Genomic DNA, 12,627 nt, shown 5'->3' with positions numbered 1-12,627 from the left:
GTAGTTGATCCAGAAAAAATTATGGTAATGATAAAATATGGAGGCAACCCAATCTGCGACACCATTAGTTTTTCTATAGACATGCGTAACCTAATAGAAACCATACTATCTTAATAGTTTGCATATACTTGTTTTTGAATGGGCAGCGTAGAGCAGGAGAGAACCCAATTCGGTTTATTGCTATGAGTTATAATGGCTGAGATATACTGGCTTGCATTGCTGATTTTGTTACTATCAAACAAGATTAGCTGCTTACAAGATTAAGGAGACTGTTTAAGAGCATTTAAGGGAATTGTTCCAAGTTTATTATTCCGAGTAGTGCCTGTTTAGTTTAATTATAGCCAATACGCGTGGAGGAAATACCAAGAGTAACTATCTGTACTAAACAATTTCATGGATGATGGAACGCTTTATTTATGCATGCCATCTTGTGTTTTTAATGGCAGGATAGAAATAATTTAGTTTTCTAACAGCAAGTTCTGCTGAAGCTAAACAAAGGTAAGGGATTCCTTCTATAAGGTCGTCAATGGCGGAGGCTTGTGATGCCCACGTTATGCATTGCGGAAGGCTGCAGTTTTGGAGAAAATAAAGGAGTTATTGCCATAGAAGGGTTTGTTGTTGGACTAGAGTTGCATGTTGTTGGAATTTTAACTTTAAAAAAAAGGTTTTATTTTTTTAAAAAAATATCAACTTTATTTCTTAAATTTTAGATATTTAAAAACTTAAAAAATGTTAGTTCCGATTTTTGTATGGATGCGTTGTTTCTAAAACATCGTATCTTCGGAAATACCGCACCTTATCGTCACCAGACATAGTCTATAAATAGGCTCTGAGTTTTATGTTTTGGATAACTTAATCTAAATTACTACTTCTCTACTTTCTGAGATGAAATGGAGAATTCTTTTCTCCTTTTTTCTTTTTCTCTTCTTTTAAATCTTTTTTAAGTTTTTCTTTTCATCCGGGCATCCAAAGGAGTCTTCAGCGACCGTGCTCGTTAGAGAAGGATCGAACCGAGTCAGATTGTTGCACCTTAGGGAGGAGATCGCCGCAAACTTGTACGTAGGAGGCGAATCATATTCTTAGGACAGTATATATCACACGCATCGATTCAGAACGACTCTTTTCAATCTTCTAATTTTATTCTAGTAGATTATTCTTTTATAATACTTCTATAAAATAAAGATATAATAGTTTCTAGGCAAAATATTTCCGACACACCTTTCATGGATTCAACCTAGAAGAGTGTAAATCATCTACTTCCACACTGCTGCTTTACTAAGAACATCTAGAAGGCACTCAGAGATTGTTTGGAGGTCAAAGGCGACCTAGCATCACTACTCTTGGCTTAGACATGTTGGAGATGGATGCAGTTGTGAGATCATTTAATTAGGGTGTGCGGATGTTCTAGGAAATCAAAAGATTTTGGCTCTCACCTGGCCTCTAGCAGCGCTTAGCCATGGCAAAGGTGTCGATAATAATCGATAATCGTGGAAGAAATGAGAGAAGAATCCGGCGATTAAACCCCGATTGGATTGGTTCTCCAGTGGTGGAGGATGGAGAGGGGCTTATATAGAGCAGAGACTAGGAAATCTAGTCTTCGGCAGAGTATGAAGAGGAGGAGGACACGTCCTCCTCCGCCGTACTCAACCAAAGCTTTGCCTTGGTTCTTGTTCAGAAGGGCTTTCGGTCCGCGTTCGAATGTTGGGCCGGGCCAACAGGACGGCCCGATGAGGCCTAGCCTCACAGCAGAACTCAAGTTTGATCATACCTTTCACACTGCTAGCCAACCCTAAGCATTTCAAAGCTTGGTTTGCCTAATTTGGTCCTAAAAAATGGCACCCTAGCATTGAACAACAACAGCAACAACAACGGTCTAGCCACACAAATTAGACCACTAAAAGTTTCTGCTCCATACGAATTACATACATCAACCCATGGACAAGTCATAATAGCGAAATTTTTTTTTGCAATCCTATAAATCAATTGTACAACATATGTTTATTTTGTGAGTTACAGTGGAGTTATAGTCGCTCCATTCTATAGGAAATCAAGGGCAAGAAACAGTTAACTCTTCCAAATTATGGTTATTGACTTGGGAATTTATCAGATATCAAATGCGTATGCTAGCACGGATATCGCCTACAATATTGAATTGCACAAGATACTATGGCTCATTAATCTTTACTATGTATTTATTTAAACTTATCTTTCTATTTATTCACTTATTTATTTTTTGTCATGAGAGGAAGAACATTTTTCATCCAAGAAATGGAACAGAGAAGAGATCAAGCTGCTTGTTTTTTTCTCTCTCTGTTTTTTTTTACCCCATTCATGCTGTCACAACTCACAAGACATTCTGCAGAACAGTCATCTACTCTATTGTGAACATGACCAAAGGATATCAAGGCAACCTAAAACCAACGCATAAGGCAATTTTACCTTGAAAACATGATGGAGACTATGTTGTAGAGTGAATGCATATATTCTCGCAAAAAGAGTCATGGTGCATCAAGTCTCACCATGTACACAAAACTGAGCATGGTGGAAGAGATCAAAAGTACTCAAGGCAATATAACTAGGCAAAAGCATGACAGGAGGTTGTTTCTTTTAGTTGGGGAGAGCTATTGAATGAAGTTTTTCATGTAAAGGAAACCTTAGAATATATGCCATGCTTTGATCCGACCGCTGCCTCATCGAAAACAATTGGATGTATCAAAAAGAAAAAAGAAAAGAAAAAAAAAAAGAGGAGCCTAAGCAGCTCCCCTGGAACCATTTGACCTCCTTGATGCTTCCATATACCACTTGTTTAAGCGCTCTTGAGCCAAAACAACCTGTAAGCCATGCAAAAAAATAACGAGGATCGATCACGCTTATGAGAGTGAGTGCGTATATATTGATGCTTATAACTCCATCCTAACTGTGATAGCTGAAATTTATTATTTTTTTCCATTGTGGGAACTAGGAGCAGCGCATGCAATTATAGTAACTCTGGGAGCAAATAGAGCATTAATGCATGCAATGTTTGGATTACCTGCATTTCCCAGTCTGTTTTCATGGTAATGCCCAGAAGCACTAGAGTTTGAACAGCTGTTCCAACTAACATTCCAACCCAAATACCCTGCAATCAGATCGAAGAGGTAACAAAGATTCAGCCCTTATTTCTTAATTTTACTGCATGAAATTATTCTGTAGCAAGCTGATGGATATTACGAGCAAAATCTATAATATAGCTTCTTTTTCATTGAGAAAAATCCACAGATAAACTTTTCAGGATGTATATTTAAAATCTTGCAGTGAAGCCTGTAGGTATTGTTATCATTCAAATTTATTGTGGCCTAATATGCCTAAACAGATATCAGCTGCTCTAATCTTTTTTCAGCAAACACTAGATGCTCTATTCAGTATCACTGTTCTATGCAAATAATTATTGCCTGCATGTTGCCAAAGGACCGAACAGAAATAATGACATCTAAGCATGATGTTATGTTGCAATATAGACTGGTCTGATTTGAGATGCAAAGCAGCAGCATTAGAGATCGGAACTCAATTCTAACCTTCACATGAAAACCAAGCACGTAACCAAGCACGACTCCTAGAGGAATGCCGATCAAGTAGTAGCTTGTTATGTTTACATAAGCAACCACACTCTGCCAACCAGCACCAACGGCAACCCCTGGACAGCAAATGTAACAATGAAAGGAGATCACATCCTTAAGTCCAGACAAAAGGAAGCAATAAATGGTTCCAACAAATATATTGCAACTTATTCCCTCTTAAGATAAAAATCAGAAGCATCACATAAAGATTGCGAGATGATTTCATGTCATCAACAACATGTATGTTGTGGGAAGCAGCTCAATTTCTTATGTTTCGATGGTTTCTTTCTAGAATGGATTTGTCAAGAACAATACTGTGTTAATTGTGTTTCTGGAGCCTTAAACGAAGGTTCCACCTGAGAGAAGAATATGTGAACCCGTATCCAGATATAGAGGTATTCTGAATTAGTAGCATTTGATTGGAAAAAATTGAAGCACAGTGTTCTCATCATTTCATCGAGAGCTTATCTCATATCTTTGGCTACTGATCTCACACAAAAAGACTAAATAAATGCGGCTCCAGTATTCTCTTCTTAATTACTCTGTAGGTTTCACAACAACGATATATTCCTCTCGAGATTATCCTCATCTATGTAGGAAAGGATTAAAGATGACAATCTTATAATAATATATGGGGAACTCCCATTAGAAACATATAGAGGTATCGCTATATTTTTCATTCTTAATATGTATCTATGGTTCCTTCCAAGGAGGGGCTGATGCAAATCTAATCAGAAGTTTTTTCAAATAACTCATAGTAACGGAACATCAAGCATTACAAATGCAGTCTTAAGAAGATTTCATAGTTTGACTTTGATCTCTTAATATCAACAGCATCAGGAATCTTTGAGTGTCAATAATGGGCTAGGAGCATCCTAAAGCTTAAAATCAAAATTAGGATAGACTGATGGGAACATTTGACTAGTTAATATAATCATACAACCTTGTGAACGTTTTCAAAAGAAACTTACCTGAAAGCACTGGTTGAACACTGTTCAGCAGTATGGAGAAAGCCAATAGCAGAGAGAGGTCATCAACTGCTCTGGCCACTGCTTCACTATCAGTAAATATGTAAGCAAGGCTGCTACGGAACACCAGAAACAACACAAAAAACACAGATCCGATGATCGAGGATGTAACCACTACATTGATGATAGAGAACTGTGCCCTTCTTGCACTCCCTGCTCCAAGTTCATTTGCCACCCGAACTCTGAATTTTTTTTATCCAAGGGCAGCACAAAGAAACATCCAAAAAATTCTCAGTGCTCAAGAAAAGTGCTTATATCACTAATCACAAAGAATATCTAGCTACACTTTGTTGTCAGGCATAAAGTGATTCCCCTTTTTTTTTCCCTGATAGAAATGCATAAAGTGATATTATGGATGCCTCGATGAAATTATAAGCTGTTGTTCAACTTTGTTGACAACACAAGCTTTTGTATTGTTATAATTCTCAATGTGCAAAGAAAGAGCAAAAGAATCCTAAACTGGGGTAAGATAAAATACTAGAAGAGTGGGCATACCCTGCTGCAGCCAAGAAGCCAACAGAAATCATCATCTCCCATCCATTAATATTGAGGCTGTTGGAATTGATGAAGACTAATTGATATCAAAATCAACAGTAAATAGAGCACGAGAAGAAAAATGATTCAGAAGCAGCAAAGAGATAAGAAATTCCATTGGAGCAATATGAGTACCAGATGGAGAGAGCATCTATGGCAACCTCTGCGTTCTTCATGTAACCTGTCAGAAGAACCAAGACGGTGTTGTACCAGAGCTCCAGACTGCATAGGTAACAAAGCTACTTTAGAAGAAAAAAATTGAAGAATCTATCAAGCTTTTTCACAAGACAGTGCTAAGGTTTGCCACCGTGGAAGAAGAGGTATATTCTTAAATAAGAGGAAAAGGAAGCTAGTACCAAAGCATGAGACCAGATGACAGGGAGAGCTTGATAATTGCCCCCAGATCCTTAAAAGCAGCAAATGAAAACCCTGTCCAAGTCTCAGGGCAACCCCCGAAGAACACGAAACCAAGCTGACCAATCACAGGTATCCACATTGCCAAGATCATTGAGCCCATCACGCCGGCGAGGGCCAGCTTAAGCTTTATGGTCAAGAACCATGAGAGGAAGATGTGGAGAGCAAGTGTCAGGACTGCCAAATATGTGATGATGATGTTCTTGCTCTGAGCTTGAAGATACATTTGGAGTGTGAATGCCCATATGTAGGAGAACATGACTGGGATGTACCATAGTGAGATCGTGCCAGCCATTTCCGCAATGGACTCCTCTTGACCAAGTAGCTTAAGGAGTGGAGTCGTGAAGATAAAGACTGGAAGGATTACTAGGCTGCACATAAACAAGATGATCCAAGACCTTTGGAGATAGATGCCTAGCATGTGGTATTGTTCTGCGCCATAAGATTGCCCACAAAGAGTTTCCAATGCACTTGCCATGCCCAGCTGCAGTGTAGAAGATAAGACTCAAGCTACCGATCAAATTGCTTCACTGAAACTAAGACAGAATTAAATTGTTTCACTGAAACTAAGAGATATTAATTCTTCCATGAATATAAGATTTGTTATCATCGCATATTTTTAGTATAGCTAAATCTATTATCCTAAATTTAGTGAATGGAGGAGGATACTCTGCAACTGGTTCATCAATCTATAGAGCTAATGTTTCCTTCTTCTTTTTTTCTCCTGAGACGGAGGAGGATGCAAGCTCCGTTATCTTATCCAAAGCCTCTCCCAGCACATTTGCTGGGTTGAGGGGTGCCAATCGGCAGATCTAGTACGTATCAAGTATTTAACATGAGTTTGAAATGTCAAGGTATAGGTTTGCATGCTTTGGGTTTCTCAAAAAAAAAAAAAAAAAAAAGCTGTAATTCCTTTTATTCGGAAGAAAGGTACGCTTAATATGGTCAATTCTCCTTAGGTGAGAACGAAGAGAGTCTAAGGAGCAAGCAATAGGGATGAGGCCATCCATCCTTAGAAGAAAACCGTACTGCAGATCAAAAAGGTTGTTTTAGTTATAATTTCCCGTGGATTATATTATATTACTCTCTTTTTGGCAAATCCATCATCTCTACTTGGAGTGAACTCCAATTGCAAAAGACGACATCATTTTAATCTTCTTCCTCTACGTTTCTTCAGTTCTCTGTCAAAGCTTAAGATTCATCATCTTCTGTACTCTTTTTTGAGAAAAGATTAGGTGAGGCCCAATCATTTTTCATTGAAGTAATGAAAGGAGATACCAAAACAGTATAGAAGGCTCTAAGGTCATCAACAAAAGAACTGATCAAGAAGGAGGAAAAAGGGACAGAAAAAAGATTCAAAAAGTTGAAGTTGGAGCAGAGACTGCCCTGGTCCAGTCCTTCATTGCAGAGTCCTCGGAATTTCTCATGAAAAGATGAGGCAAGGCGAGTAGTTAGGAGGGATCATGGAAGATTGCTAGACTTGCATTTCTACAAGTTTCTATGATATATAAATAAAAAAATCACCTTTTAATTTGGTTTTGACATCACTAAAATTTTGAGATAGCTGATGGATGGTTTCTTACGTTTGTCTCTCACTTGTTTCTACCCACACATCCTTTCCTCATCCCTTCCCATTGATGCGGACGATGGCACGGACAAGGATCGGAGGACGTACCAGGATGCCGTTGGCGAAGCGCATGAGGACGGTGGAGACGATGGCGTAGGCGGCGAGCTCGGTGGCGCCGAGGTGGCCGATGAACGCTTGGCTGATGACCGTCACGCCGAACGTTGAGAAGCGCGTGAAGATGGACGGCCCCGCCACCACCCACAGCTTCTTGTTCTCCACCCACAGCCTCCTGCTCAACTTCTCCTCCTCCTCCGCCGCCACCTCCCCCTTCCGCTCCTCATGGAGGAGCTTCGCCTTTAACTCGTTCGCCATCTCCCTCCCTCTCTGTCTCTCTCCTTCTCTCTCTCTTCTCGAGGTTAGGGGAGGGCTTTTGTAGGGAGCGCCCGTAGCGAGCGAGCTTGTAAAATGACCAAAATGAGCAACGGCAACTACCACCGCCGTATAAGATATAGGGTAGAAGGGGAATTTCGCTTTCGCGAGGGCTCACGGGGCTCGGGTTCGCCAGGCGCCGGACCGTTTGGCCGTCCGACAAGCCGCATGAACGGAACGTGGTGCCTCAGGATTCACGCTCCCATCGAATGGTCAAGAGCATGTGAGCAGCATGGCTGGGCCCCGCCAGGACAGGTGAGCGAATATCTGGATTCCATGTCCTTTTAGCGATACTGTATCGCTGTTGCACCTACGCAATGCATATAATATTATAATAATGTTTTCAGAATGATTGAACGTCCATCAATTATGGTAGACAAAACTTTTAGACCGCACGGTTTTTTTTTTTTTTTGATGGGAGTGATAAGTTGATTAGAACCATAAAAAAACAAGTACCACTGTTGGGTCCTGTACCTTGAGATTGTCTTAAAAATAATTCACATGATATTTTTTAGGAGAAAAATTCAAACATCAAAACCAAGCAGTGACGTAGTTTATGACTTGCCTTCATCGTATTTCATAATTTTAATGAATTTTCATAAAACTTTTAAATGTTATGCTAAAAAAAATTGTTGGAATTAAAGGAAAATAGATAGACAAATAATTTTTCATTTTGGGCTCGTTTGGTTCGCGGGAAAAGAAGGGGGGAAAGTGTGGTCAACGGGAAAGTAATGAGATGCCTCTTGTTTGGTTGGAGTTTTCAAAGGAGAGAGAAGGGAAAGTTGTATTTCCATGGGAATGTGATTCCCATATTTCATGGGAAAGTCTTTCCCATGAGAAACATGGGAAAGTTACTTTCCCATGAGGCGGGAATCACTCCATTTTTACTTTTTCCCAAAACGTCCCTTCAGCATTAAAGAAGCATTAAAGAGGCATTAAAAAACTAATTTTTATTAAGGGCATAATAGGAATTATATATAACTTTCCTAGGAAAGTGGATGGCCAACCAAACATAAGCACCTTGGAAATTTGTCACTTTCCCATGGTCAACCAAACATGCCAAAAGTACTTTCCTAGGCATCCTCTTCCTAGGAATTTGTTTCCCAGGAATCATATTCCTAGGAAGGAAAATGCTTCCCGCGAACCAAACGAGCCCTTTAGACTTTTAGTAGGTCAAAAATCGTTGTTGCAATACCACCTATTAGTCTACTATGTTACACCGATATCTTTGAGTTGTATACTAACACTACAAGAAAAAATAGTTATTCCTGACACCAAATTGCCAATGCTAGGGAGAAACGTCGGCAATTTGGCCTGCGTGCCAAAATTTGCTGACTCTTCTAAATAGCGTTGGGAGATACCGACACTTTTCTGGAACTGTGAGCAGATATTTGATTTAGACGACGCTAAAAAGCGTCGTCGAAAATAAAAAAAGATTGATTCCTCCGACAACGCCTTAGAAGGCATCATCGGAGGCTGATTCCCCCAACGACGCTTTTTAAAGCGTCGTCGGAGGCTGATTGCCCCAACACCCTGTATGCCCCCGCCCCCAATAGCACTTTAGAAAGCATCGTCGGAAGCCCTCCCCCCTACTTACAAATCCCTAGTCCCCTCCCCTCCTCTCTCCATCGCTTGCCTCCCGATCCCCATTGTCTCTATTTATTTTGTTTGTCTTGCTCAGAAGAAAGGGGTATGAGAGAGAGAGAGAGAGAGATCTGGAGGCTTCAAAGGAGATATTAGAGTGATATCTAGGGTTTTGGGGGAGTTCCGGGGACAAATCTTCAAATTACGGATTGCTCTCGTCTCTGATCTCGTCGAATTAGAGGTTCGAGAGGCGATTGACCGGTAGAAACATTCGATTTTGGGGCGTGGATGATAGATCTCCTGTGGGGACCATGATATGGCGTCGTCAGAGGTGACAACGAGAGAAAACGGTGGTAATGGAAAGGGGGATAGCTTCTCCTCTCTATGTAGCAAGTCTGGTGCCGACGCTATGAGGACCGCAGCCTCCGACGCTCCTAGGAGAGGTAGAGCTCTACAGCCGGTGGAGATGGGTATCCAGTTTCTCTTTTTGTATGAATTTTTGCTCGTGGATTCGCTTGATTCTTATTATTCTCTATTTCAGATACAGAGGATGGGGAGAGGATCTTCTACTTTCCTCAAGGTCATATAGAGCATGTGAAATTCCTTTCTATTTGAGATTTTAAAAAAAAAGTTGTGGAGTTGGTGTAAAAACCCAAAAAAAAAAAAAGAAAGGGGGACGGGCCGGCCCGAAAAGACTGGGCCCATCCCCCTATCGCGATCGTGCCTAGGGCACGATCGCGGTGGACGAAGGGAGGGGGCAAGGGGGGGCGACGGCGGCGGCGGCGTTGGAGAGGTGACTCGCCAGAGGAGACCGAGCGCCGGAGACCCGAGATCCGGCCGGCTGCGGGGAAGCCCTCCTCTTTTCTTCGGTGATTTTTAATCCGGGTTGCTCACGGATTCTTCCACCCATCTCTCGCCGGAAAGATCGCCGGAACATCCCGTCGGACCGAGGTAAGTGTGGTTCCTCTCCTTGCATGTCATTTGCTAGATTTAGGGTGGTGTTGGAGGGGTTTTGGCTGCCGAAACCGTCGAAGAGGGATCCGAAACAGGGTACCCAAGTTTCGGCCTCTTCTTTCCGGTTTTTGGCCCCCGCCGGCCGCCGGGTTGGTCGGGATCCATGGCGGCAGGGTTGGTCGGGTGTGTGTGACGGTCGGAGAGGGATTTTCTAGGGTTTTAGTGGGGATGGGGATGGTGGACCGAGGGCGTCCCGCACGGTTCCACCTCCTTCTTCTCTCCCTCTCGCATCGGCTGGCCACCAGTGGCGACGGCGGCGGCGGTCGGGGGCCACTGGGGTTGCCGTCGGGTGGGGGCCGAGCCACTGCCAGTGGATCTTCGGAAGAAATGGAGGAAGGGGGAGGGGATAGTGTCGGTGGAAGAAGAAGAAGAAGAAGAAGGAGAAGAAAGAGAAGAAAAAGAAGAAGAAGAGGAGGAGACCTCTTCTTCTCTCTTTCTCTTGGCTAGCCACCATCGCCGGCGACTGCAGCAGGGGCGGCCGGCGATGGTTCGGCCAATGGTGGCCGAGGGTGGGGAAGGTGAGGGCACAGCCACCCTGGCTGTTGCCCTTGGACCAAAGAGGTGGAGGAAGAACCCTTCTCTCTCATCCACCCCTTCTTTTGGTCTCTTCACCGGGACCGATTATCGTCGCGGCGTGGTTGCGGCTATGGCTGGCTATGACGTAGGCTGGTGGTATAAGGTGGGAGTCGGGCTATCCCGACTACCCTAGATCTGGAGGGATTGAGATGTTTGGGGACCTGGTGATGGACCCCATAGTAGATGTGAATTATGGTTTAGAATATTTAAATATTAAATGATTTAGTTTGTGATTTGTAATTGATGTTGTAGAGGAAGAGTCGGCGGAGCCAGGAGATTTTGATCAGGGGACTCATCACCCCAGCGCGTAGGTTGTGATTCGGATTCGTGTTTAAGTCAATCCACAAATTTCTGTAAGAATCCCTACATCTGAGCACTTTTATTTATGCATATATTGGATTTATCGTTGGATATATTTTATCAGTATGTTGCTATTTGTTTTTGAGCTTGTATGACACTATGAGGTGTGCATTTTGTTTATTATGAAAGTATTGAAAATTGGGAAGGAAGAACATATTTTTGAGAAATTATGAAAATATGTGACGTGATGGAAATGTGATTAAACATGTAAAACTAGACATGTAAAATGGGTTGGACTAACCTTGTCATGAGATAGCCTCTACGAGCTTATGCGTGGGATAGCTGCCACGAGCTTATGCGTGGGATAGCCTCTACGAGCTTATGCGTAGGATAGCCTCCACGGGCTTACGCGTGGGATAGCCTCTACGAGCTTATGCGTAGGATAGCCTCCACGGGCTTACGCGTGGGATAGCTGCCACGAGCTTATGCGTGGGATTTATGCAGTCTTGGACTGGGTCATGATCTTGGTTAGTCCAAAGCCAGAAGTGAAAAGTCTGAAAACTTGGGAATCAGAGTAATACGGGAATGGATCACATAATGTGAAAAAGGATTTGTGTATATGTACTGATTATATACACTTGTTGTTTGTTGAGCTTTTGAAAAGATGAAATGGCATTTATTTAATGTTTTGATTATTTTATTATTATTACTGTGTGTGGCTGTTGGGATTCTTACTGGGCTAGAAAAGCTCATACTACATTTACTTTCTTTTTCAGAGGCACTGAATTTGTAGAGACCATTGGGTGGGACGAGAAATAAGATCAGCATGGAGTTTGATTGCTGGATAGATAGGAGTTAATCTATCTTTTATTTATGGACATTTGAAATTATGTAATAAATCAGTACATTTTAGTTGGATTTGATTGAATTACATTAATCTTTGATTTTGGCATATATGTGAATATTGTACCTTTTAGGCCTTGCATGATCTTTAGGGCACTGCTCTAGGGCTCATGCGGCCGGTCGCGTGCCGGACCTGGGTGATGGGTTCGGGGCGTGACAGTTGAGGATCATCCCCATCTCGCCGACCTCTTTCCTCTTGCCCTAAATCTAGGTCTAAGTCCTTTTCTGGATGCGATCACAGGACGAACCTAGCATGGTAGGTGGAGATCCGATGGTACTCGTGGATCTCTCAGCTTCTCGCTTGCATGGGGTAATTAGCATCATCTCATCTTCTCACTCATTAGATCTCTTCGAGGTTCTTCCCTTCTTTTCCTTTTTTTTTTACTTTCGTTCCCCCTTGGCCTTTGGATCTCTACTTTCTTGGCTTTGAAGCCAAGGTTAGGGTGGCCGCTGAGGGATCGAGCTCCAACTCGTCTTTGTCTTCGTCTTCGTCCTCGCTAGCGGCGGATTCATATATCGGGAGCCTCATCAGCCTCACCTCCAAAGTCGAGATCTGCTATGAGGACGTCCACATCTCCATCAAACCCTAGGAGTCCACCATCGCCCTATAGAACAGTACGCCCTCCCGCTAAACCCCATTCCCACCCCCTTCCTCCTATCGATTTTTGTTTTCTGAGGGTTT

General features: G+C 42.4%; 1 protein-coding gene across 1 annotated transcript; it reads right to left on the bottom strand.

Annotated features, from left to right (window-relative positions):
* Positions 1-2,466: 2,466 nt before the first annotated feature.
* Positions 2,467-7,542, bottom strand: LOC103719732 (protein DETOXIFICATION 21-like). The gene is made up of 8 exons (XM_008809109.5): positions 7,248-7,542; positions 5,515-6,056; positions 5,294-5,380; positions 5,120-5,176; positions 4,568-4,806; positions 3,555-3,673; positions 3,032-3,118; positions 2,467-2,831 (listed from the first exon to the last, which is right to left on the bottom strand). Exons 1-8 carry the CDS (start codon positions 7,509-7,511, stop codon positions 2,751-2,753), a joined length of 1,476 nt encoding a protein of 491 aa, XP_008807331.3. The 5' UTR covers positions 7,512-7,542; the 3' UTR covers positions 2,467-2,750.
* Positions 7,543-12,627: the final 5,085 nt, after the last annotated feature.

This window comes from Phoenix dactylifera, chromosome 14 (genome assembly GCF_051530095.1).
Source record: "Phoenix dactylifera cultivar Ajwa chromosome 14, Ajwa_hap1_PhDact_Kaust_v1.1, whole genome shotgun sequence".
NCBI lineage: Eukaryota > Viridiplantae > Streptophyta > Magnoliopsida > Arecales > Arecaceae > Phoenix > Phoenix dactylifera.
The sequence above is the reverse complement of the archived record's forward strand: the minus strand, read 5'-3'. Positions and strand labels throughout refer to the sequence as shown.

What these genes read in the sequence shown, in the direction of transcription:
- LOC103719732 (XM_008809109.5), bottom strand. Translation starts at nt 7,511, where the DNA reads ATGGCGAACGAGTTAAAGGCGAAGCTCCTCCATGAGGAGCGGAAGGGG. An exon ending in GCTTCGCCAACGGCATCCTG is followed by an intron (nt 6,057 to 7,247) that starts GTACGTCCTCCG and finishes TCTACACTGCAG; the next exon opens with CTGGGCATGGCAAGTGCATT. An exon ending in ATAGATGCTCTCTCCATCTG is followed by an intron (nt 5,177 to 5,293) that starts GTACTCATATTG and finishes CAATTCCAACAG; the next exon opens with CCTCAATATTAATGGATGGG.